The 25128-nt window shown below is 40.1% G+C and overlaps 2 protein-coding genes and 1 pseudogene across 2 annotated transcripts in view; all 3 read right to left on the bottom strand.

The window, feature by feature from the left end:
* LOC103524813 (WD repeat and FYVE domain-containing protein 3-like) overlaps window positions 1–5952 on the bottom strand; it is a 31613-nt gene extending 25661 nt beyond the window's left edge. The window contains 7 exon segments of the mRNA XM_026820093.1: window positions 1764–1806; window positions 2178–2380; window positions 2647–2653; window positions 2760–2852; window positions 3317–3534; window positions 4642–4681; window positions 5711–5952. Coding sequence (XP_026675894.1) covers window positions 1764–1806; window positions 2178–2380; window positions 2647–2653; window positions 2760–2852; window positions 3317–3534; window positions 4642–4681; window positions 5711–5929 — 823 coding nt within the window. The 5' untranslated portion in view covers window positions 5930–5952.
* Window positions 5953–7929: 1977 nt separating this feature from the next.
* LOC113465517 lies at window positions 7930–9790 on the bottom strand (annotated as a pseudogene).
* Window positions 9791–10181: 391 nt separating this feature from the next.
* Window positions 10182–25128, bottom strand: part of LOC103524812 (cytoplasmic FMR1-interacting protein) — a 25274-nt gene continuing 10327 nt past the window's right edge. Inside the window, exons 12-30 of the mRNA XM_026820092.1 lie at window positions 24739–24875; window positions 24353–24610; window positions 23627–24002; window positions 23138–23256; window positions 22265–22330; window positions 21113–21488; window positions 20459–20550; window positions 19768–19863; window positions 19034–19102; window positions 17762–17835; window positions 17301–17474; window positions 16607–16838; window positions 16088–16287; window positions 15136–15269; window positions 14167–14368; window positions 13405–13682; window positions 12586–12835; window positions 12028–12175; window positions 10182–11138 (exon numbers count right to left, since the gene is read on the bottom strand). Of these exons, the coding sequence (XP_026675893.1) occupies window positions 10926–11138; window positions 12028–12175; window positions 12586–12835; window positions 13405–13682; window positions 14167–14368; window positions 15136–15269; window positions 16088–16287; window positions 16607–16838; window positions 17301–17474; window positions 17762–17835; window positions 19034–19102; window positions 19768–19863; window positions 20459–20550; window positions 21113–21488; window positions 22265–22330; window positions 23138–23256; window positions 23627–24002; window positions 24353–24610; window positions 24739–24875 (3494 nt within the window). The 3' untranslated portion in view covers window positions 10182–10925. The remainder of the gene's footprint in view (window positions 11139–12027; window positions 12176–12585; window positions 12836–13404; window positions 13683–14166; window positions 14369–15135; window positions 15270–16087; window positions 16288–16606; window positions 16839–17300; window positions 17475–17761; window positions 17836–19033; window positions 19103–19767; window positions 19864–20458; window positions 20551–21112; window positions 21489–22264; window positions 22331–23137; window positions 23257–23626; window positions 24003–24352; window positions 24611–24738; window positions 24876–25128) is intronic.

The following is a 25128-nucleotide window of genomic DNA, read 5'->3' as shown; positions in this document are numbered from 1 at the left end:
AAGAGGAAGGAAAGGTGGGAGAGAAGGGGAGGAAGAAATAGAAAGTGAAATAGAAGGGAGATGAAAGGAAGAAAAGAGAGAGGGAAGAAGGAGGAGGAGGAGGGAGAGAGGGAGAGACATGTTGCTTAATGATGACTCATTTGAACATGAACATGTAAGAAGGTACTTTATGGTTAGGTAAGTACATAACCATTATCATTATCATCACAATTCTTTCTCGTATTACCCGAGTAAGTACATAGGGAGGTACTAAGTGTTGTTTATGTCTATTAATGAAAGAGTTCTTATTCTTTGTGAGATGCAGTCATGGGGAGACCCCACAGTCATACAAAACAAGGTCAGGCTAAATTACTGTTGAAGGGGGGGGGGAAACCTGACCTGAAAGTAATTTATCATAGTTTTCTTCTTTTTCCTTCTTCCTCTCTTTCTCTTTTCATCTTTCTCTCCTCCCAATCCTCTACCTTTTTGTAAACGAAGTTTGGTCCTCAAAACATTTTTTTTTTTTTTTTTTTAATTTATGTGAGGGGCATTTAAGCTATCAGGATGTTCTTCTTTTTTCACAGCTGCCTATGAAAGAAAGAAAGAAAAATAATAATACATTCTTTGAATGTGCATTAACTTAGAAAAAAGCAATAGGTGAGATACTGTTTCCTTTCTAAGCATCATAGATTTACAAATCAATTCTAAGGTTTTAAGATGATCTGTAGGTGTTGGAAGTGAGTGGGATAAGTAAAGGATTGGTTTCTAATGAATATCCATGTAATTAATGAATCAACATTACTTCATATTTTGTACAATGGAAACTCATTATTTATTTCATGTATTTATATTGTATGTACCTACTACCCAGTAAAAGGTTTGTTCTATCCTATCCAAGTTCCCTCTATCAAACCAATTGAAAAGAATTTGTTGTCTGTGCTAGGTGTGACACTATACTTCCCAATTACTTACTGGGTCAAGAGCTTTGCACTTGCAAACCCAAAATCTAATGAGATAATGTAGAAAGTGCAAAGAAGCTTTGTGGAACAAAGTCTTGTTGACATAGGTGCATATGTAAATACCTATGCAGTTTCTCATGTATTCTTTACCTAAAACTTAGGTAAACTTTCAATAGGTACCTAGTCTTTGTGCATGCTCAAAGATTGTAGACCCCAGTGTAAATTACCCGAGTTCCAACCCCAGCAGAGGCGTTTTTTTTATGTTTTGCTGAGACTTTGGGCTGGACACTACGTTTACCTGCAGCATGGTTTGAATGAATAATGATAAAAAGTGTGAAGAAATAACATGAAAGTAATTAAGGTAAGGAGAAATATGGGGATGGAGATGGGAGGGAGGAAAGGAGAGAGGGAAGGAGAGAGAGAAAAGAGAAAGAAGGAGAAAAAGAAAGGAGGGAGAGGGAGAGAGAGAAGAAATAGAAGAGCAAAAAGGGGGAGGGAGGGAGGGAGAAAAAGGGGAGTTTAAGGTTGAGGAGAGAGGAGAAAGAGGAAGGAAAGGTGGGAGAGAAGGGGAGGAAGAAATTGAAATAGAAGGGAGACGAAAGGAAGAAAAGAGAGAGGGACAAAGGAGGAGGGGGGAAAGGGAGTGGGAGAGACATGTTGCTTAATGATGACTCATTTGAACATGTAAGAAGGTACTTTATGGTTAGGTAAGTACATAATCATTATCATTATCATCACAATTCTTTCTCGTATTACCCGAGTAAGTACATAGGTTAACCGTGCCCCTCGTAGACTAGTATGGTATGGGTAGTGTTGAGTTACTACCTGCTGACAAGAGCCAAAAGCTCGAAACAGAGAAAAATTTCTCCTGGAAATAAAAAGAAAATAGAATGTAAGATAAGATATGATGTATTGGTAATAAAAAATTATGAATTTTTTACAGCCATTTGCCCTGGGCTTTTCTATGGGAAAAGTGAATTTTTTGGGGATTGAACCCGGAACTTTGGAATACAATCCGATGGCTTAGGACTTTTTTCCAATAGATTTAACATCACAGTATTAAGGAGCGCGGTAGCGCTCCGCCCCGCCAAGTCAAGAAAGTTTGACCGCGCTATATCTGCTTAGGTTTATAATGACGGAGGTTTTACCCTCCATTCCAAGACAACCTTAATTCAACCACAAATAACGTGAGAATTCACTCTTTCCCCATGGAAAACAAAGAAAAACTACATTACTCACCTGGATCTCAGGAGTTTTCAAATGTATGCGTTCAGCGAATTGAGGCAGAGAGTTCTGAGCTTCGAGAATGAAATAGTTAGCGTTGTCCGCGTGGTATATGGAGGATATGCCATCCAGAATGACAGCACACAGTGAGGGAGAGGTGGATTTGAGAAATACAGACTGGAGAACTTCGAAAGCGTGGATGTTGCGAACACTCGAACCTGGGGTACAAAAGACCTATAGGTCCTCGTATGTGTTACAAAGTACCTACTTTGATCCTTGAAGCTAATTACATATTATATTTTTTGAACTTCTATGAGATTTTTTCATATATCTTTGATTCTTTGATGTAGACAAAGAGAGAAGAGAAGGGAGAGAGAGAGAGGAAGAATCAATCAGTGTTCATATACCCACAATATTCTGTACCTAATTAAATTATGTGTATTCATGAATGGGTGACAACATCATGTGTCGACTATTAATGAACCTGTATCCTGGTGAATGAGCTGTGAGTTTATTATATCTAATGGACCTGGTACTTAAATGTGCAGCTATGTGCAGCTATGACTGTATGACCCACACTCTCAGTACACAACTCACCTTGCAAAACAGCGGCAACATATTGTACAACTTATCATCCTTCTCCTTCTCGCTCAGATGGTTCACCGAGTGCGAGAACTCCGCGAACAGTTTCTCCCCGGTCAGAAATGGACCTGGTACTTAAATGAGTCTATAGATTGTAGATAAGTCTATACGAGTTTCTAAATCCATGCATTACTTGCAGATAAGTCCATAACTGCTGTATAATATGTATGATTGATTACAGTTTATCAGTGTACAGTCAGACGTAAATTATTCAGTCATGATTAGGTAGATAATTATTGCCTGACCTAACAACATTAAATCAAGTTTGAACTCAGAACACTATACGTTAGGGAAACATGGGGCATGTGTGTACCTCCCGATTTCAGAAAATTCCATCAGATCTAAGTACCGGGATTCCATTGCTGTCTCGGAAGCGAATTTGGGGCAAACAACTAGTAATTTATGCATGTAAATTACATACTCGTATGTAAATATAAATTGGAAGGTTATCAAAAAATATAATAAAAAAACTGCCAAGTTCGGGCATCGAACCCGCAATCTCAAGAACTCACCTTGCAGAACAGCGGCAGCATATTGTACAACTTATCGTCCTTCTCCTTCTCGCTCAGATGGTTCACCGAGTGCGAGAACTCCGCGAACAGTTTCTTCAAATGCATCACGCCCAGAGCCGAATGCTGCGAGGAGTCTTCGTGCGAACTCGGAGCCACGCCCCCCGTGCTTCCGCTACGAAGCTTACGTACGATGTTCATGGTGGGCGGAGCTAACGGGGCTAGAGAGTTAGACAGAGGCGGAGATAAACATGACCAGCGCAGCGGGAGGAGGAACCCCGTGCGTGGGGGTTAACCTAGAAAAAGAGGGCATAAGGGTTAAGTATTTATTTATTTTATGGACATATTGACCAATGGACATAGACCTAAAACAGTCAATTTACAATAATAATACCTATAAAAAAAGAAGGAAAGAACAATCATGATAGAGGGTTAGGAGTTTTGTTTAACAGAGGTTTGAAGTCACTGTAAAACTGACGTCTTTAGTGACAGGAGTTTCATTCTTTGTTTGCTAACAAGCTATCCGCCTAGCCGCCTACTCACATTAATGTTACGTTATTCAGCACCTAAAAGTACACAAATCTAATATGTCGCGTCCCTTGTTCGGGGTGAAAATTTCTCAAATTATTCAATTATTGCATGAAACTCAACGTAGACTTCACCTTAAAAAATGTTCCAAAAGCTCAAACAGCAGGTCAGGGATGTTCTAATCCTTACCAATACCAGTCTATAGTTAAGTATAGCCTATCATATTTTATGAATACAATATACAAATGTACCTAGATATTTAGGTACTTAATGACGATTTAAGTACTACTGTATCATTTAAATTAAGTACATACTACACACTGTATTAGTGCATTATGAGGCTAAGTGCTAGGTGTCACAAAGAGTGATGAAGGAAGCGTATAAACAGAGAGACCTTGATGAGACTGTTTATTCTGTAGGTAGGAATTATTGTATTGTTCTCTCTTGCGTGGAAGAATAATAAAAATTGGCGCCAAAAAAAAAAAAAAAAAAAAAAAAAAAAATGAAAATTTTGCCCGAATAGGTACATTACTTTCCCACACATGGGCTTGCTGCTTGACAAAATAAATAAGCATTACTTCCCTTCCTATAGAATAAGGAAAGTAAAAAAAAAGTCAACAATTTTACTAAAGTCCTATTTTTTTTCTTTCTTACTGGTATCTAGGCATACCTACTAGTCAAACGGCAGTGTGCCAAGCCAAGTTTATAATGTTACTGAATCTTTTTTTTTTTCTCCCATTTAAGGGGTGGGCGGAGCTAACGGGGCTAGAGAGTTAGACAGAGGCGGAGATAAACATGACCAGCGCAGCGGGAGGAGGAACCCCGTGCGTGGGGATTAACCTGGAAAAAGAGGGCATGAGGGTTAAGTATTTATTTATTTTATGGACATATTGACCAATGGACATAGACCTAAAAACAGTCAATTTACAATAATAATACCTATAAAAAAAGAAGGAAAGAACAATCATGATAGAGTGTTAGGAGTTTTGTTTAACAGAGGTTTAAAGTCACTGTAAAACTGACGTCTTTAGTGACAGGAGTTTCATTCTTTGTTTGCTAACAAGCTACTCGCCTAGCCGCCTACTCACATTAATGTTACGTTATTCAGCACCTAAAAATACACAAATCTAATATGTCGCGTCCCTTGTTCGGGGTGAAATTTTTTAAAATTATTCAATTATTGCATGAAACTTAACGTAGACTTCACCTTAAAAAATGTTCCAAAAGCCCAAACAGCGGGTCAGGGATGTTCTAATCCTTACCAATACCAGTCTATAGTTATAGCCTATCATATTTTATGAATACAATATACAAATGTACCTAGATATTTAGGTACTTAATGACGATTTAAGTACTGTATCATTCAAATTAAGTACATACCACACACTGTATTAGTGCATTATGAGGCGAAGTGCTAGGTGTCACAAAGAGTGATGAAGGAAGAGTAGGTATAATATAAACAGAGAGACCTTGATGAGACTATTTATACTGTAGGTAGGAATTTTATTATTGTATTGTTCTCTCTTGCGTGGAAGAATAGAACCTATGAGGAGTTTATTCATGCACAGAGCTGACAAGTTATCTATTGAAGAGAATATCAGTGGGATGGTGATGGTAAACATTCAATATGAAAGAGATGCTGTTGTTGTTCTTGTTACTGTTGTTGAAGATGAGAAAAAAAGCAGCCTCCACGGCCGAGTGGGTATCACACTAGGCTTGTACTCTGGAGATCCCGAGTTCCAACCCCAGCAGAGGCGTTTTTTTTATGTTTTGCTGAGACTTTGGGCTGGACACTACGTTTACCTGCAGCATGGTTTGAATGAATAATGATAAAAAGTTGTCTTTCTACACCTAGCTTTCTCTACTTACCTCAACCAAGGACACATCTCCTGCAGCCAGCAGGTTGAGTGTAGACAGCAACATCCAGCCACTACTCGACTCCTCCGAGTTTTCTATCTCGAGAAACTTGGCAATGGCGCAGCTCGCAATCTCTGTGCTCTGATTGGACGCTCGCTGACATACTTTGGTTACCATGAGGCGAGACACGTGGTCACAGAACTGATGTACGTCACGAAACTTGTCCGTCATGTCAGCGCTGTTGCTGTTCCCAAACACCTGAAATGCGAGACAAATTTTAGAAAATTAGGTCGCGGGTTCGATTTCTGACCGGGGCGAACATATAAAGTTCGTTCTCAGAACGGCGGGGTTTTTTCCCATCCTGTTCTTCTCTCTTTGATTTTGAGAACAGCAGTTACAGTTCCCTCCATTTAAAGTTCTTTAAAGGAGAATTTTTAGGGGCCTTAAATGTCCGGGGTCCAGTTCTACGTACAAAAGACCTATAGGTCCTCGTATGTGTTACAAAGTACCTACTTTGATTCTTGAAGCGAATTGCATAATATTATCCCATCCCCATCCGTGGCACAAGCTCTGCTTATACGGATGGGTATACCATTTATAAAAAAATTTATGTTCTGAGTTTTTTATCGATCAAAAATAAATGGAAACTTGTTACTCATTATTTATTTCATGTATTTATATTGTATGTACCTACTACCCAGTAAAAGGTTTGTTCTATCCTATCCAAGTTCCCTCTATCAAATCACTTGAAAAGAATTTGTTGTCTCTGTGCTAGGTGTGACACTATACTTCCCAATTACTTGCTGGGTCAAGAGCTTTGCACTTGCGAACCCAAAATCTAATGAGATAATGTAGAAAGTGCAAAGAAGTTTTGTGGAACAAAGTCTTGTTGACATAGGTGCATATGTAAATACCTATGCAGTTTCTCATGTACTCTTTACCTAAAACTTAGGTAAACTTTCAATTCCATAGGTATTTAGCGAGAATGTTTGGAGACAGTTTGGGGTAGGTACCTAGTCTTTGTGCATGCTCAAAGATTGTAGACCCCAGTGTAAATTAACTCACTGCTTTATTTTAGTTAAGGTAACAAGCAGAACTGTAGAAATAGGTATGTTTAGGCCATAAAACAACAACCCCACAACACAAAAACAACCCCTTGGCAGTTAGATGAGAGGATAATTTTGGGATAGTCAGGATGAACACAGAAATTATGTGATTAAAGATTTAATCAGGTTAATTTTCTTGATAGATTTCTATTCATTTCAGATTTCACGTTGCATTGTTGAGCAAAGCCCCCAAGATGTTTATTTAATTCGCTTTGTTGAAGCAAATTAAACAAGCAAACAAACTAATTGGTAGGTACCTATAGGTACCTATTTTGACACTTGCTTACCTGCTCAAATAAAAAACTCACCTACCAATCTACTCGGTAATGTTATCAAACAACTGCATACAACAAACTCTCTAGTTACATGCACTATGTTGCTGTGTGTTTTCTTCAAGCTCACTGTCACTGCACTTGAATTTCTCTCTTGTAATCAACTGGAGATCTTGATAGATTAGTCCTGAGTGAATACCAAGGTTGTTCACTTACCTATTAGAAGAGAAAACAACGGTGCACACTAAAACACTTTTTAGAAGTTTTAAATTAAGAAAAACGCATTAAAAACACCAAACACCCATCCTTTACTTCGACGAAGGGTTTTCCTAGTTTCTACGCCTGTTCAGTCAAAAAAAGGAGGAAAAGAAAACTTTTTCCAGTTTTTCCCGACTTTCCTCCGAAAAGTTTTGATTTGTTTTTATTTACAAAATTTTGACACCCAGTTGTACAATCTCTTGTTGAAATGACCGTTGACCTGTGAGAATACTCAAAGGGGGTATTAAAGTAGTCTCGGGACGTTCTCAGAGGTTAAAAATTATTTAAGCAGAAGATTGTAGGCCCTGGCGTAAATCAGCTGTTTTGATACTGCATAGCTTTCAAAGTTCTCCGCTAGGGTGCACTAGCGCTAGATTTGAAAAGACAGCGGGAAATATTTGAATTTTCAACTTATCAGGAGCAGCGGGAAGTTTGAAATAGCCAGCCTAGTTAGCTTAGTTGGTAAAATCCGCCCTGGGCGGGAATCGAACCCGCGGCCTAGCGCTTACAAGGCAGACGCACTACCAACTAAGCTAACTAGGCTGGCAATAAACGGAAGTAAATGTGTATTTTATTATACATAGGTTACCTAATTTCATAATCTGAAATGTAATAGAGCCCGGAAGTTTTTACAAGTGACCTCTAGGACAAGTTAGAAGTACTAGCAGACATAGAACTTTACCATAGCTAGATGTAAATACAAGTGTGCCAGCCTAGTTAGCTTAGTTGGTAGTGCGTCTGCCTTAGGCCGCGGGTTCGATTCCCGCCATGGTAGTGCGTCTGCCTTGTGAGCGCTAGGCCGCGGGTTCGATTCCCGCCCGGGGTGGATTTTATCCTGATGGGATAATGTTCGTTCTCGGAACGGCTGGCTTTTTCCTATCCTGTCTTCCTTCTCTCTTCGATTTCGGGACGATAAGACCATAGCAGTTACAGTTCCCTCTGTCAAACCTCTTAAAAAAAATAAATAAAATAAAATAAAATATTTTCCTTCTAGCTACTACTATCTATCTAAATAGCTAGACACATGAATTCCACTTACCTACCTATATCTTTTTTTTTTTTTTTTTTTTTTTTTTTTTTTTTTAAAGTTTGAAATAAACCGGTTTTCGGTGTGTCACTGGTCACTGAAGTGCAACGTTATCCATGGTTGATAATTGGTCCAAGAATCTTCCGAAATAAGTCTTGGAAAAAAGGAGAGAAATAAACACAAAAACACGAGATTTTGGAATAGGTAAATATTATAAAACACATCGATAATATATATTTTTTATGGTTAATTATTTAAAAAGTAAAAATTTAAAAATAGGTGGGAAAGATATCAAATAAATCAGAAGGTAAAATACTAGATTGCGTTAAATTTATAGACTAAAAACAAAGGTAAATTTGGCTGATAAAGGTTTCTATGTCTATCATGGGGCTGATTGAAAAAATGTGTATACTGACCCAGAAAAATGAATCTTTAGCTTAGTTCACGGGTTCTTTACCTCTGAGCGCTACTGTATATCTTACTCTGATTTTGGTATTACGGATAGGCGGACCACTAATACCAAAATCAGAGTAAGATATATGTACCTATTTCGTTGTCAGTGTTAGTACAAAAGAGTTCAGAAGAAAAATAACCAGAGTGTATAAGAACGTTAGGAAGCTACTAAAATCAAACAATACGTACAATAAGAGGATACTTAAAATAAATAAAGTATAAATACACAATAATACAGTACACAATATAGGTAATAAGTATAAAATAAAGTAATAAACTAATACCTACATTAGGATGCCAAACTGTCCTTTCGATCTCTTGGCTCTCTTGAATATTTTCATTGGATATCCTGACCTACATTACAACAAGTAGGGTTATTTCGTATCCATAAGTATGTACCATGTAGGTACCTACTTCTAGATGATAAGAAAACAAAATTTCACGAATATTGAGTAAAGAAGATAGACATTTAGAAGAGAGTAGAAAACTACAAGTAAATATGATTACCTGAAAGAAGGCTTCTGAGAGAAATTTTGCTGTTTCTCGATGAAAAAATGCCAAGAATTGAAGAGTCTGTCTCTTATGTTGAGGAAGATGTTTTAACACACGTGTTTATGTGGGTGAACATCATGAAATATGCTTTGGAAGTCAAGGGGACCAACGGGTTAATATTGCAAATTCATATATCCTTGGCGAAAGTGCTACAGAGAGGAATAAGAAAATACGGCTAAAGTCAAGTACCAAGTACTCACCCCAGTACTCCAGGTGATCCGTAGTCGTACCGCGGTAGCTTGCACTGTTTGGGCATCGCATCCATCAAGGTCTTGGTAAACTGAAGCAGAGAGCCCTGGATGAGGGAGGTGACTATTTTGAGCAGCTCCTCCATAACTACAGCGATACCTTGGTACCCCAGCAGACGACACATGGCTCGGAAATGATAGGCACCCACGAAACCTGAGGAAAGGAGGAGAAGGAAGAACACATTATTTATTTATCACTAGCTGTTTGCTACGAGCTTCATTACGGAGAAAATGATATTTTCGGAAATCGAACCCAGTACCCAGCCAGCATACACCATCAGGTACACCTGATCCGGATAACTGTTGAACACACACATCATCAGGTAGACCTGACAGACGGACCTGATAGTGAGTAGCTGACCTTAGGTCTGATAATTTTTCTGAAACCTGTGGAACATCAAAGGGGGTAGGGACTATTCTGATTTTTTGTTCTCAGATGATAAGAAAACAAAATTTCACGAATATTGAGTAAAGAAGATAGACATTTAGAAGAGAGTAGAAAACTACAAGTAAATAAAAAAAATGACACATTAAAATAAATGTAATACGTAAGAATAATATCATAAAGTGGCTAAAGGATACACTACAAAATTTCATTGATGGATTAAAAGATTAAAACCGCAAATCTCCACCTAGAAACTTCACCATAAAAAAAAGTTTTATGGTGAAACATTCTAACTGCAAAAGGTTGAAAGTTACACAAATATGTACTTTTAAAAGCAAGGGATGTTTTGGCAACAAAAGAGTCAGTCTAAACAAAAACTAATAAAAGTTAAAAAGCCAGCGCGAACGAACTTCTTATAAAAGTGTTACAGCGTCTAATTCGAAAAAAGTACTTAAGTATGAATTTGAATCTGATCAGCCTAGTTAGCGTGGAGAGCGCTCCAACCTTGTAAGCGCTAGGTCGCGGGTTCAATTTCCGCCCGGGGCGGACTTTATCCTGAACAGATAAGGTTCGTTCTCGGAACGGCTGGCTTGTTCTCCTACTTCTCCTGTTCACTTCGATTTCGGGGGGGATAAAAAAAGAGCTCCTCCATCTAGGTCCTAGGAGAACCAAGTCACTAACTAAAAAAGAAATTTTTTTTTAGTAGAGTTTTCTCGGAAGAGCTCCTGTTGTGCAGGGTTTTCTAGTTTTCTTGGAGTAGACCTTCCATCCAATCACTGATTTTTTACGTAGTTCAATGCATATTATTGTTCATCATATTCTCAGGCCGATAATAGTGGCCATGTTGCTGCGCCAGGGAAGGATGAATGGGAGGCGGGAAGCTTTACGTAGTTTAATGCATATTATAGTTCAATTCATATTGTTGTTCAATGCATATTATTGTTCATCATATTCTCTGGCCGATAATAGTGGCCATGTTGCTGGGCCAGGGAAGGATGTATGGGAGGTGGGAAGCACCGCACATGTTCTACTGACGCGGCATCAGCATCGCTAGAGCCCAGGTATTTGTTCAGCGTCGCGAATATCTGCGAGTTCACCACTTGGAAGCGACGAATTCGGTCTACCATGCGTTTCAGATGCTGGAAAAAAAAGGAAGTCATAATAAAAAATTAAATTCAGATGAAAGTAATATTTTTATGATAAAAGAAGGAAGTCATAATATAGTTTATTCCAAAAATGTTCATTTTAAACCAGCCCATAGGGTAATAAAGGCTAAAGTCATAAAAATGTTCCCATTATGTTTTTTTTTCTTTAAGTAAAACTTTTTCTTCCATAGGGTAATAAAGGCTAAAGTCATAAAAATGTTCCCATTATGTTTTTTTTTCTTTAAGTAAAACTTTTTCTTAAAAAAAAAAAAAATAATAAAAAAAAAGATGAGTGTTTCACAGCCGTTTTTATTTCGTACGTAGCAATGAAACAACTACTACCTTAGACGCATGTGGTCTGTATCGTAGCATGCCCATCCCATAATAATAATAATAGACTCTTGAGTGGAAGGCAACCACTAGGCGAGGTTAACGCCATAGGCGTTCTCTACCACCTAACCCTTAGAGCTCCATTATTATGTGGTCAAATTCTCAAATAAATGAGGATACAATTCCATACCTCGGCTGGGATCGAACCCACGCCCTCCTGTTTACCAGGCGAGCGTCTTGACCACTACGCCACCGAGACAGGATATGCCTCTCGTAAGATAGGCGACAAGAGACTCAATACTTCCCATTTAGGAGCTGAATTAACATGAGAACACTAGAAAGTAACCCGTTAAAATATTTTTTATTGTCGACGATGAGATTCAAACCCGCGACCTTCTGCATGACAAGCAAGCGTGTTACCACTGGACTAACCGTGCCCCTCGTAGACTAGTATGGTATGGGTAGTGTTGAGTTACTACCTGCTGACAAGAGCCAAAAGCTCGAAACAGAAAAAAACCCAAGTTTTCAAGTGACAAAAGTTGTTTTTACTTACAATTCCTTTGACATTCTCATCTCTGCCGTCTACACGTTGTACCCGTAGGATGTGATAGCAGAAGTCCAAGGCTTCGAATCTCCTCTGCTGACCCAGAAGTACTATCATTGTACAACCCGCCCAGTTCAGTCCTTCACCAAACAGCTCTCTGTAAATATAGTCCAATCAGATTTTTAATTAGCAGGACATTTCTCTTTAGCTCCTATTTTTTTCATCAGTTAGGGTCACGCTGGTTTGAACGCTATACATATGTTTCGGCGCGAACGACCTACTGTCCGCATCTAAAGGGGGGGGGGATGTTTCTTCCAAGGTTTGGTCAGCTATGGTCTTTAGTGATTTTAAATTTTTCGAAATAATACAGTATTGGTCAGTTTGGGTCAGGGCAAGGCTAGGCTTGCACTCGCCAGTGTTTTCTAGGTTCCTGTTTAGTATTTCCTTTGGCATTTAAGTGGTTTATAGGCTTGAGGTAGATTTTTTTCTTTCTTGTGCACATTTTTTTTTTTTCAATTTCAAGCCAAGCTTAGCCTAGACTAGTCCTGTTCATAACCTAAAACTTACTCGACAGTAAACTCGGTGTCTCCCACAGGAATACAGTAGACAAACTGGAGGGCGGACCAGAGCCGATGAAACTCCGTGCACTCATCTATATTGATCACTCCGTTCGTGGGAGGAGGTCCCACCCATATGGGATCGTCCAAGAAGCCCCGGAGACGGTTGAGGACCACCTCGAAGATGGAGAGGCCACAACACAGACGCTCCCTGGTGAGTAGGTCCCCTTCGCGGGCGATCATGGCTTGTTTGGCCGTGCCTGAGGGGATTAGGAGAGAAGGTGATTAGATATTGAGGGAAGAGTAAATTTGATAAAGAAAGTTTTAGGGGCCGAAGTCCGTTTTCTTATGGTCTACAGAGCGAAAGTACCTATCCCTAAGTACTGGGAATTTAGCTCTAAGAACAGTTACAAATACGTTCATAAGACCTTGTTTATTTGTGAGTGTGTCCCCCCCCCCTTTAGGTTTGATAGAGGGAAATAAAACTGCCGAGGTCTTATCATCCCGAAATTTAAGAAAGGATGAGGACAGGATAGGATAAAGCCAGGCGTTCCGAGAACGGACCAGAAGTAAGCTACTACCCTTAGTGTGGTCAAGTTACATACCTACCTCAGCAAGGACTGAACCCATGATTACGTCTTGAACACTACACCATTGAGGCAGTTCAAAATCAACCATTTTTTTTCTTTAAAAAAAAAAAAAAAAAAAAAAAAAAAAAAAAAACCCCCCCGGAAAAAAAAAAAAAAAACCTCTCCGGTAGATACCCTACGATGCATGCAGCGTTTCCTCTCTGGATGGCCAGACCAATCTTTACTGAAAGTCTACTTACCCAGTCGGTCAATATTGGACACAATCTGAAGCGAGGCGTACTTCTGCTCCAGCCGCTTCTGCTTGGTTTCCGGTTTTTCGCCTTCCTTACAGTACGGCCGAGGCAGAATATTCTGAAACGGAGCCGCATGCAGCAAATCGCACACTTCCTCCTGGGAGAGGGCTTGCTCCATCAGGAGACAGAATAGGATGGTGTTGCCCAGTTCGCGGAAATTGTGAAACAGTTCTGTCTTGGCGTCCGGGTATTGAACGATGTCGTTGAGCTGAGCATGATAGTAGCTGTGGGATAAGAGAAGAATAATATATGTTGTTGTTTTCAAATGCTGGGAGTTCACTATTAGGTCATTTTCCTTATATATTAAGATAAAATATTCATAAGATAAGAAGACACATTAAGTCGTATTTTATTATGCCTTTCTGTGCGCAAAGAGGCAGCTCAGAGGTGATTTTTCACTCTTTGGGTGTAATGGCGTTATCACACTTGCTGCCACTGGCCTCTTCTGTATTTTCAATGATTACCTGAAAGAAGGCTTCTGAGAGAAATTTTGCTGTTTCTCGATGAAAAAATGCCAAGAATTGAAGAGTCTGTCTCTTATGTTAAGGAAGATGTTTTAACACACGTGTCTATGTGGGTGAACACCATGAAATATGCTTTGGAAGTCAAGGAGACCAACGGGTAATGTTGCAAATTCATATATCCTTGGCGAAAGTGCTACAGAGAGGAATAATAAAATACGGCTAAAGTCAAGTGCCAAGTACTCACCCCAGTACACCAGGAGATCCGTAGTCGTACCGCGGTAGCTTGCACTGTTTGGGCATCGCATCCATCAACGTCTTGGTAAACTGAAGCAGAGAGCCCTGGATGAGGGAGGTGACTATTTTGAGCAGCTCCTCCATAACTACAGCGATACCTTGGTACCCCAGCAGACGACACATGGCTCGGAAATGATAGGCACCCACGAAACCTGAGGAAAGGAGGAGAAGGAAGAACACATTATTTATTTATCACTAGCTGTTTGCTACGAGCTTCATTACGGAGAAATGATATTTTCGGAAATCGAACCCAGTACCCAGCGAGCATACACCATCAGGTACACCTGATCCGGTCTGCCTGATAAGCTGATAACTGTTGAGCACACACATCATCAGGTAGACCTGACAGGTACACCTGATCCGGTCTGCCTGATAAGCTGATAACTGTTGAGCACACACATCATCAGGTAGACCTGACAGGTACACCTGATCCGGTCTGCCTGATAAGCTGATAACTGTTGAGCACACACATCATCAGGTAGACCTGACAGGTACACCTGATCCGGTCTGCCTGATAAGCTGATAACTGTTGAGCACACACATCATCAGGTAGACCTGGCAGACAGACCTGATAGTGAGTAGCTGGCCTTAGGTCTGATAATTTTTCTGAAACCTGTGGACCATCAAAGGGGGGAGGGACTATTCTGATTTTTTGTTCTATCTCGCCTTTTTCGCTGGGATTTCAACCGACTCCTGCATAGCTGTATTAACTAAGTGCACTCCGAAAAACCAGCAAAACGTGCGTTTCTAATTTTTTTAGTCGGTTTCACCAATATTTCTTCAGCCTCTAAAAGGTCTGTTAAGTTATATTTGATTTGTATAGGCTTAACAGAGCTGTTGGGGACTAAAAAGAAGGTTGGTGAAACCCAACCCCATCCTTTCTCTTCCTCTTTTCTTTCTGAGAAAGTAATGTGCTTACCTGTGTACTGTCCGTAGATGCTATAGTACGCCATGTTGAGCTGTTTGCTTCCCCAACTGTAGGTGTGAGTCATGGGAGGTAGTTTTTCTCGATGTATTTGTTGAGTGAACATTATGCCGCGACACTTGATGAACCTGCGAACACAACACGATAGGAGTGCTACAGCTTGTTCACAGAACACGATTTTTTCCTGTCAGAGTAACGCCACGAAAGATTTAATCAGGTCGAAGTGACACGGAGCTTAAAAAGCTGAGGGCCCTAGTTTTACCGAAAACAAATACTATCACAGTAAAGAGAAAAAAAAGTCATACCTAGTGGGCTTTGACTCTCGATTTTGTCACTGGAAAATGGAACTCGAAAAAAATTGATTGTTCAGTGGCATGCACTTCTAAATGGAGAAATACACATTTTAAATTAAAAACTTTTACCTTATAAAAGTCCACACAGGGCGAATAAGAAATACATTTAGTCGGGTATTGAACCACTCCAGAGTGAAAATCTAGATCTGGGGTGCCCAACCTTTTCAGAGAAAGATCGACTTGAATTTTCAATACAGTCTTGCAATCGAAGGAGAGACTTGACTCTGAATTTGGTCCACAAGTTTGGAGCAATCGGGTGTGTAAGATGATATTGCCAGGTTCAAACACTGCTGGGTGTGCTGGTCGGGATCGACTTGAAACTTGAAATCAATCCGCGATCGACCGGTTGGGCAGCCCTGATCTAGAGTAATCCCCATATTGTATTATCCTAGCGCAATACTCATACTGAATGATACTACATTACCCTTCTGGGAGAGAACTGACTTTCACATTTTTTGGGCTTGACAACTCACCGATTTGTGGCACCGTTGTAGCAATAGTTGGGCAGGAAATCATAGTTGAGCTCCCAGAAGATATGCAGCGTGATTCTGCCGTAGGAAGCTAATAAATATATTATGGGTTTGACAACTCACCGATTTGTGGCACCGTTGTAGCAATAGTTGGGCAGGAAGTCATAGTTCAGCTCCCAGAAGATATGCAGCGTGATTCTGCCGTAGGGAGCTAGGACGTTATGATTAGCTTCGTGTAGCATTGCATCGTAATCATCTAGACCTAGCAGTTTACTGAGTAGCTTGTGACAGAGACGATTGACCGCAAGTAATCCTTCCAGTTCCTGCGAGGGGAAAAACCATATGTAATATGTATGTATGTATATGTACATTATTTTTACAATACGAGTAGGTCCTGGTCTCTCTAAAGTCCTGGTCGGCACCTGATATCCCTTTAATTTTCGCTCAAGTGTAAGTACCTACGGGAGGCGAGAATTTTTTCATCCTAAATTAGGAGTGTCACAAATCTCGTTCATGGAAATCCAAGAGCTGTCAAAGATATCTCATGGAAATATAAAATATCTTTAAAAAAAAAAGAAAAATAGTACCTATCTAAAACTCTAAAATACCAAAAAGTCAAAATCTCAAGAAATCTTCACTTACCACAACGCCAGTAATATCCCCATGTTCAAACTTGGAGATGGCCAAGTCCAGACTCTTATGCATGTCGGCGTTGATCCGTTGTGTAATCAGCTTGTTCAAATCTATCGAGCGACCCAACAGCTGGACATGCCGCTGTCTGAGTAGCGTCTCGTAGCGGTTAGCTCTCGGATATGCTAACAGGTAGGTACCCATGGCCATACATTCCACTCGGAACCGCTTGTCTAGTAGCATACTGAGGAGAAAATAATTGGGAATTCAGCTAGAGTAGCAACCTACTCTAGCTAAATTTCCCATTACTCTAGGAATTCTAGGATAATATGCTAACGGGAATAGAAAATGATGGATAACACTGCTATTGCAGCTAAATTTCCTATAGCTATAGGGCAAATAATAGTGCTTATTTTTACTGCCCCATCAGGACTAAAGAGCCATTTTACCTCAGCAGTATTACTATTATTGTGGTAAAATGCTCAAAACATATTGAGGATAAAATCGCATACCTCGGCTGGGATTGAACCCATGCCCTCCTGATTACCAAGCGAGTGTCTTGACCACTACACCACCGAGTTACCGAAGCAAGTACAAAAGAAAGAAAGAAAGGAAGGAAGGAAGGAAGGGAGGAAGATAAATGGAAAAGCAGGTTATTACCTTATAAACACACTGACAATTGCTTCATTATCTCCTAATTGCTTACCTGGCAGCTAGTTGCTTATAGTGGGCAAATATCTGCTCGCTCAACTTGTACACAAACTGATCAAAGCATAGATTGACCTCAGCTTCCACTTCATCGTACAGGAATTGCTTTCTGAACACTGTCAGAGCGTAGTGGGCACTATCGTTGTACAGGTCCAGAGGATAGAGCACGTATCTGTGGCGAAAAGAACAGGAATAGCTCTTAAGATCGGGTGTACAATCTCATGTTACAGTTACATACCCACAGTATGATCAATTGATCAGGCACAATAAGAAAAGTTTTTGCGTTTTTTCCAAATTTTGATCGATAACTAGGTACTAGAGTTGTTCGTGGTGACTCCTTTAAATAATAAAAAAAAATAATAATAAAATAAAAAAAATCACTTTGTGTACACCTTCCTTAAACCTATCCAATTTGTGTATTAATATTAACTACATTAATAATTATGACAAATGACTTACTCCATCATGGATGGTTCCTTGGTTTTGAGGATATGATCTGTGAGTATCCAGGGCATGGACATTTCGATCGGGAACTGTAACATAGGAGAACTATGTTATAGCATATAGCATATCTAGACGCACGGCAGTGCGCCAGGCCAAGTTCCAGCCTCAGCACGCCAGTATGTGAGAAACATACGTACAATATACATGGGAGAATAAATTGTAACATAGGAGAACCTTGTTATAGCACTCATATTGTCAATCGTCCTGATTTTCTACCTTGCCAGGAATCGAACCTGGGTCTCTCGCGAGTAAGGCGATTTTAGGCACTGTGAGAACTACATTATCGAAGTTTTGTGAAGCCCCCATAACCCATAACAGTGTAGGGATGGTATCTTTTGTATAATAGGTACCTATAAGATTATTATTATCATTTATTTCATTTTTCTTTTCAAGATGAAGTTCGATTTTTTTTTTTTTTTTGTATATTTTTTCTTCTTCTTTTTCTTCGAAATTTCCCGTGTACAGACGGGGTCGGCGTTTTTCGTCAGCCTCTCAATCACCATAGTTAGGAACTAGGGCGATTGTTTTGAATTAGAAACACACTGGATGAAACAGCAGTTGACACAGACTAGTGAAGAAGCAAATAACTACAACACACCTACAATACGAGTTGAAGAAGATTGAACATTAGTACGAATGAAAAACAAAGCAAACATGCATGGAAGGGCAACCAAGACTGCCGAAGTAAAGGGACTTATCAGTCCTATGCTGACAGTATAAATGGAAAAAAGCATCATAGCCGAACATAACGAGATCAAAAAAATATTACCTACTTGGTTGCCCTTTTTGTAACGTGGTTAAATAAATAAATTTCAAAACGTGTAAAACATAAATTCAGATTCAGCAAGGAAAGGTTTATACACACAAGGAAAAATGTAATGGAATCAAGGATTAAATCAAAGAGGAATTCAGATCAAAGAAAATTATACACACAAGGAAAAAAATAGTTATAAATGGGACCAAGAAGATTAAAAACATAGGACAAGGAAAGTTAGGAAAGTGAAAACAGGAATTCAGAAAAAAAAAGGTGGCTACACACTGGCGCGTGGGTGGGGAAAAAATCGGGGGTGGAGAAAGAGGAATTTAACTTAGAAAGGATATAAAATATAATTCAAATAAAAGGATAAAAGAAAACAGGAAAAAAGGGATTATAGAAAATAGGAATTCAGCTAAAAATAGGGTATCTACACACTAGCGCGTGGGCGGGAAAAATTCCAACTAAATCACCTGAATCCGTTTCTCCATCGTAATGAGATCGCTGCACTCTTCGTTATGCTGATGTCGTACCACACATTTCTGAGTAGATAGAGAGGGGGAGGGAATAGACAGACAGAGAGGGGAAGGGTGAGTCACAAAAAACGATCCGAGGGCAAAGTTCATAACTAGATTCCAGACCTAATAATTCCGATGGACTTATACCGTTCATCGGAATTCAGGACGTCTTAAAAAGACGTAAAAATTCCCCAAAAAACTTCCGATAGATAGAGAGGGGGAGGGAATAGACAGACAGAGAGGGGAAGGGTGAGTCACAAAAAACGATCCGAGGGCAAAGTTCATAACTAGATTTTCCAGACCTAATAATTCCGATGGACTTATACCGTTCATCGGAATTCGGGACGTCTTAAAAAGACGTAAAAATTCCCAAAAAACTTCCGCAATAGCATTTTGGCTAAATCTTCAATAGTCAAACCATAAAAAAAGACATCAAAATATTTGGATAGGTACTTAATTTTAAATCCTCTCTAATAAAATAAAATATACATTTTAAAATAAATTAATCAGAATCTTTCTTTAACAGGCCTGAAAAAAAAAATATTCGTTCTAAAAGTCCCACAAATATAAACAACAAAAAAAGATCCCCCATTCTAATCCATACAAAAAGTACTTTAGAAAAAAGTGAGGGGGGCAAAATAGTGGTGGGGCATAAATAAGGGAAAAGGGGGGGGCCAAGGAGCACTTACCTGAATTCTACGTCCCATTGTCATTTCCAAATAGAACTCACGATACCAGAGCTGAGATAGATCACAACATTGTTGCAGTGAGTCTGAGAACACGATTTAGAGGAGAAGGCAAAAATTAGTGATGAAATCGTGTAGCGAAAGAAGCGATTTTTGTAGTTCTTTCTTCTAAAGCAGGGATTTCCAAACTATGGTCCGCGAGACGATTTCAAGGGGGGGGGGGTGCTGAGCTTTCTGAGTGGTCCGTGGGAAATCATGAAATTAAAAAATGGTCCGTGACTTGAGCAAGTTTGGGAGTCTCTGTTCTAAAGAGTACACTGCCAGCCTAGTTAGCTTGGAAAGTAGCGCGCCTGTAAGAACTAGGTTACGGGTACGATTCCCACCCCGACCGACGAACTTTTCCTAAACAGATAAAGTTCGTCCTCGGAATGGCTGGCTTTTTCCTATCCTGTCCTCTTTCTTCGATTTCGGGACGATAAAACCTTCGTTGTTATAGTTCCCTAAACATGTCTAAAAAATGTTCTTTCTTCTAAAAGTACACTTTGTAGATGGTATTTCGGCGCAGTTCCAGAGACCTCCCTAGGTGGTCTAGAAGTCTAGAACTACTTAGAGGTCAATAAGCTCAACAAGTAATCAGAAAGACCTGGGTTCAATCCTAGCCGAGGTACGGAAATAACTTCATACACGCCGGAACCTGATCGAGTTGTCTACCACCGTGGTTGGAAACGATGATCGCCTTAGCTCCAACGTTGTGGCACATTATCGCGTCCTCTCCCGTTAGAATACCTGAAGGACGTATGGTATTACTTGTAGTGAAGCTAAAGCATTACTAATGGTGGATTTCACCAATGACTTAAGGAGAGATTTCACTAATGGGAGAATTTTTAATCGTCCAAAAAGAAGTTTTTAATAATCCAAAAAGGAGGTTTTAGTGATTCAAAAAGGAGGAGTTTTTAAAAACTTCCGTTTGGATCATTAAAAACTCCTTTTTGGAACATTAAAAATTCTATTAGTGAAATCTCTGATTAAGGCATTGGTGAAATCCACCTTAAATGCCTCTTGCAATGACGCAAAGTTTTACACTTTTCCACCTCTGTGACAAAGTGGGTTGAAAGCACTGTCTCTCAATCAAAAACCGAGAGGTGCTGGGTTCGAACCTAGACCGGGGGCGAAAAAATGTTTGACTTAACTTCGTTTTGAATCATAAAGTATTGCAAATGTGGTTCCGATGTAGACACAATGCGCCTGAGAAGTTCCGTTACCCCTTTATCTTTTGAACGGCTTAGCCTCACAATCAAAACTCTGGGGCTCTAAGGAATACCTTTACACTCTAGACTCTAGGGAATACCTTTACACACGATCGGCAATTTGGTCGCTTGGACCAGGCTCCTAACGTCATCCCAATCCACCGAGTCATCAAACTGGTTGGCAACATAATCCGTCAGTCCTGACGAGCACTCTTCAGCAGAAATATCACGGAACTTGCTGATATCTTCGTTATGTTGCTTCAAATTTCGGAAGTTCGCCAAAGACAGGTAAGGGGGCATAGTGAATTTGTTTTTCAAATCACGGTAGCGGGACCCAAGAACGGCCGTGTCCATTGTAATAACGATAGCGCTGTACCCGGAGCGTTCTGCACGTTGGACCATTTGGAGGGAGAGGGCCCTATCTTTGAAGATGTACATTTGAAGCCATAGCGTGGTGCTGGGGTTCTGGGCACGTACCTGGAAATTTGACAGACTGAGTGAAGTGTCTTAAGTGTTGGAAATAGGGCATCAAATAGTGTAAAAAATCAGATTAAGTTCAGCATTTGTAGTGTACAAATTTACTAGTACCAAGCGCCAGTCTAGTTAGCTTGGCGGTTAGAGCGTCTGCCTTGTAAACCCCAAGTCGCGGTTCGTTGTCGGATGGGTTGGTTTTCTCCTATCCTGTCCTTCCCTCTTCGATTTCAGGACAATAAGACCTCTGTTGATACAGTTCCCTCTATCAAACCTTCTCGGGGAGGGGGAAGGAAAGAACATTTACAGAGATACATAGTTTACTTATTATTTCTAAAAAAAAAAAAAAAACCTACCTCTTCCAGACTAGTCGTAGACATGAGGGACAGTATCATAATAGCGTCCAAAAAAAAAAAAAAAAAAATCTGACAGAATATCCGATAAGTAATGGAGAATGCCTCCAAAAGTGGACAGTGTGAGTGGGATATGCTCCAAATACATTAGTCTATCAAGTTTCGAGTCAATCGGCCTGGTGAAAGTGCCTGAAAAGCAAACTACAAGATTAGACTCAAACATGCAGAGATCCAAGATGAATAAAAGAATGTAAAAACAACGAATTAGCCACATACCTAAAAAAAACCTCAGACTTAGGAAAACCCATTTATTATATTTCACCCCTAAAAGTACTTATGGGCCAGTTTCTGCATAGCCGAAGGTGCTATACCTACTGGACACCGGTAACGAGTACCTAGCACCGTCAGGCCACTATCCCGATCACTTACGTTTCTCATCATACGGGGGCGTAGGCGGAGACTATCGAATGCTTTCCGACTCAGATTCAAGGTCACCTGTTCGAGCGATTATTGGGATATTTCATTGATTAGTAAGTATAAGTTTTATTATTATTATTTTCCTTTGCTAGCTTTGGTACTTGTTCAGGAAAATTGCTACAAAAAGGAGTTTTCACAAATGAGCAGTGACCACTGACCAGTGTTATTATAGGGTTAGGTTAAACGCAAAAAGGAGCTTTCACAATTTGAGCAGTGACCAGTGTTACTATAGAGTTAGGTTAAACACAAGAAGGAGCTTTCTTTCTCACTGTCGTGGTTTCTGAATAATGCCCCAATATTGTTATAAACTGTCAATATTAAACACAAGAAGGAGCTTTCTTTCTCACTGTCGTGGTTTCTGAATAATGCCCCAATATTGTTATAAACTGTCAATAAAAATTACAAGTGCCAGCCTAGTTAGCTTGGTTGGTAGCGCGTCTGCCTTGTAAGCGCTAGGCCGCGGGTTCGATTCTCGCCCGGGGCATTAAACACAAGAAGGAGCTTTCTTTCTCACTGTCGTGGTTTCTGAATAATGCCCCAATATTGTTATAAACTGTCAATAAAAATTACAACTGCCAGCCTAGTTAGCTTGGTTGGTAGCGCGTCAGCCTTGTAAGCGCTAGGCCGCGGGTTAGATTCTCGCCCGGGGCGAATTTTACCCTAAACAGATAAGGTTCGTTCTCGGAACGGCTGGCTTTCTTTTATCCTATCTTCCTTTTCTCTTCGATTTCGGGATGATAAGACCTTGGCAGTGACAGTTCCCTCTGTCAAACCTCTTTAAAAAAAAAACATTGTTATAAAATGTCAGTAAAAATGACAACTTACCTCCCCAGTGGCTGCCCCGATATAATAATCTGCAACATCATGGTCCAAAACACTCAGAGCGTACTTCTCAAACTCGCCAATGCTGCAGAAAACCGGGGAAACGTCCGCCATTTTGAGTCCTCTTATAGGTGTGTACGTATAGCCGCTGTTTTATCTTAGGTTTTTTTCACGTACCAATTTTAAAACGAGAATTTTGAAACTAAAACACTTTTTCTTGTGACAAAGAAACGCGTAAATATATTACTGGCTACAACACAAAGTTTATTAAAATTATTAGCTTTAAAATAAAAAATAAACTCACGGTAAGTAACAAAAATGATGCTGTGTCCACAGTGCACACATAGTCAAGCGTTGTCGATCGACGAGGTGAATCTATGTTATCGAGGCAGTGTGGGTGGACACAGCATGACTATGTGTGGGTGGACACAGCATGTTTTTTTTTTTATTTATTCTAAGGAATACCTTTACACTCTAGACTCTAGGGAATACCTTTACACACGATCGGCAATTTGGTCGCTTGGACCAGGCTCCTAACGTCGTCCCAATCCACCGAGTCATCAAACTGGTTGGCAACATAATCCGTCAGTCCTGACGAGCACTCTTCAGCAGAAATATCACGGAACTTGCTGATATCTTCGTTATGTTGCTTCAAATTTCGGAAGTTCGCCAAAGACAGGTAAGGGGGCATAGTGAATTTGTTTTTCAAATCACGGTAGCGGGACCCAAGAACGGCCGTGTCCATTGTAATAACGATAGCGCTGTACCCGGAGCGTTCTGCACGTTGGACCATTTGGAGGGAGAGGGCCCTATCTTTGAAGATGTACATTTGAAGCCATAGCGTGGTGCTGGGGTTCTGGGCACGTACCTGGAAATTTGACAGACTGAGTGAAGTGTCTTAAGTGTTGGAAATAGGGCATCAAATAGTGTAAAAAATCAGATTAAGTTCAGCATTTGTAGTGTACAAATTTACTAGTACCAAGCGCCAGTCTAGTTAGCTTGGCGGTTAGAGCGTCTGCCTTGTAAACCCCAAGTCGCGGTTCGTTGTCGGATGGGTTGGTTTTCTCCTATCCTGTCCTTCCCTCTTCGATTTCAGGACAATAAGACCTCTGTTGATACAGTTCCCTCTATCAAACCTTCTCGGGGAGGGGGAAGGAAAGAACATTTACAGAGATACATAGTTTACTTATTATTTCTAAAAAAAAAAAAAAAACCTACCTCTTCCAGACTAGTCGTAGACATGAGGGACAGTATCATAATAGCGTCCATCATACCCGCTGCCCGGGCAGTTGCCACTTCCCCATCCGCATGGGCCAGTTTCTGCATAGCCGAAGGTGCTATACCTACTGGACACCGGTAACGAGTACCTAGCACCGTCAGGCCACTATCCCGATCACATACGTTTCTCATCATACGGGGGCGTAGGCGGAGACTATCGAATGCTTTCCGACTCAGATTCAAGGTCACCTGTTTGGCCTGGGACGAACAAATAAAATTCATTAATTAAACTTATTTGAAACACAACATCGGTCATCCCAGTAAATGCGGCAAAGAAAAACGGTGTTCTTTTTCACAAAATCAAATTTTTTAAGAGCAAATTTAACCATCATGCACACTTTTTTTGGTTCTATTTTGTCGCCCGATATTCCGATATGTCGGATTTCTCCTGGTTTTACCGCCTGCCAAAGGGCCAAACGACCGTCGTAACCCCTCAAACTCTTCATGCGAGACTCACAAAACCCTGCGTACTACAACCGTCTAATAATATGGCCCCGTCGGTGACCCCTCCCATTCAACAGAAAATGACTGTAAAACATTGTAACAAAAAAAAAAAAAAAAAAAAAAATTTTTTTTGTCCCCGAACTGTCTCCCTTGACATTGACGGTTCCAGAATAGTAGGGCTTTAAGCTTCTCTCTTTCCTTCTATCCTATTTTCTTCGGTCGGCAAGGCTCTTGCTTGGAATGAATTAATTACTTTATAGGGTTATTAGCGA

The sequence above is a fragment of the Diaphorina citri genome, unplaced genomic scaffold, assembly GCF_000475195.1.
Source record: "Diaphorina citri unplaced genomic scaffold, Diaci psyllid genome assembly version 1.1 scaffold122, whole genome shotgun sequence".
NCBI lineage: Eukaryota > Metazoa > Arthropoda > Insecta > Hemiptera > Psyllidae > Diaphorina > Diaphorina citri.
This window is presented reverse-complemented; position numbering and strand designations above follow the sequence as displayed.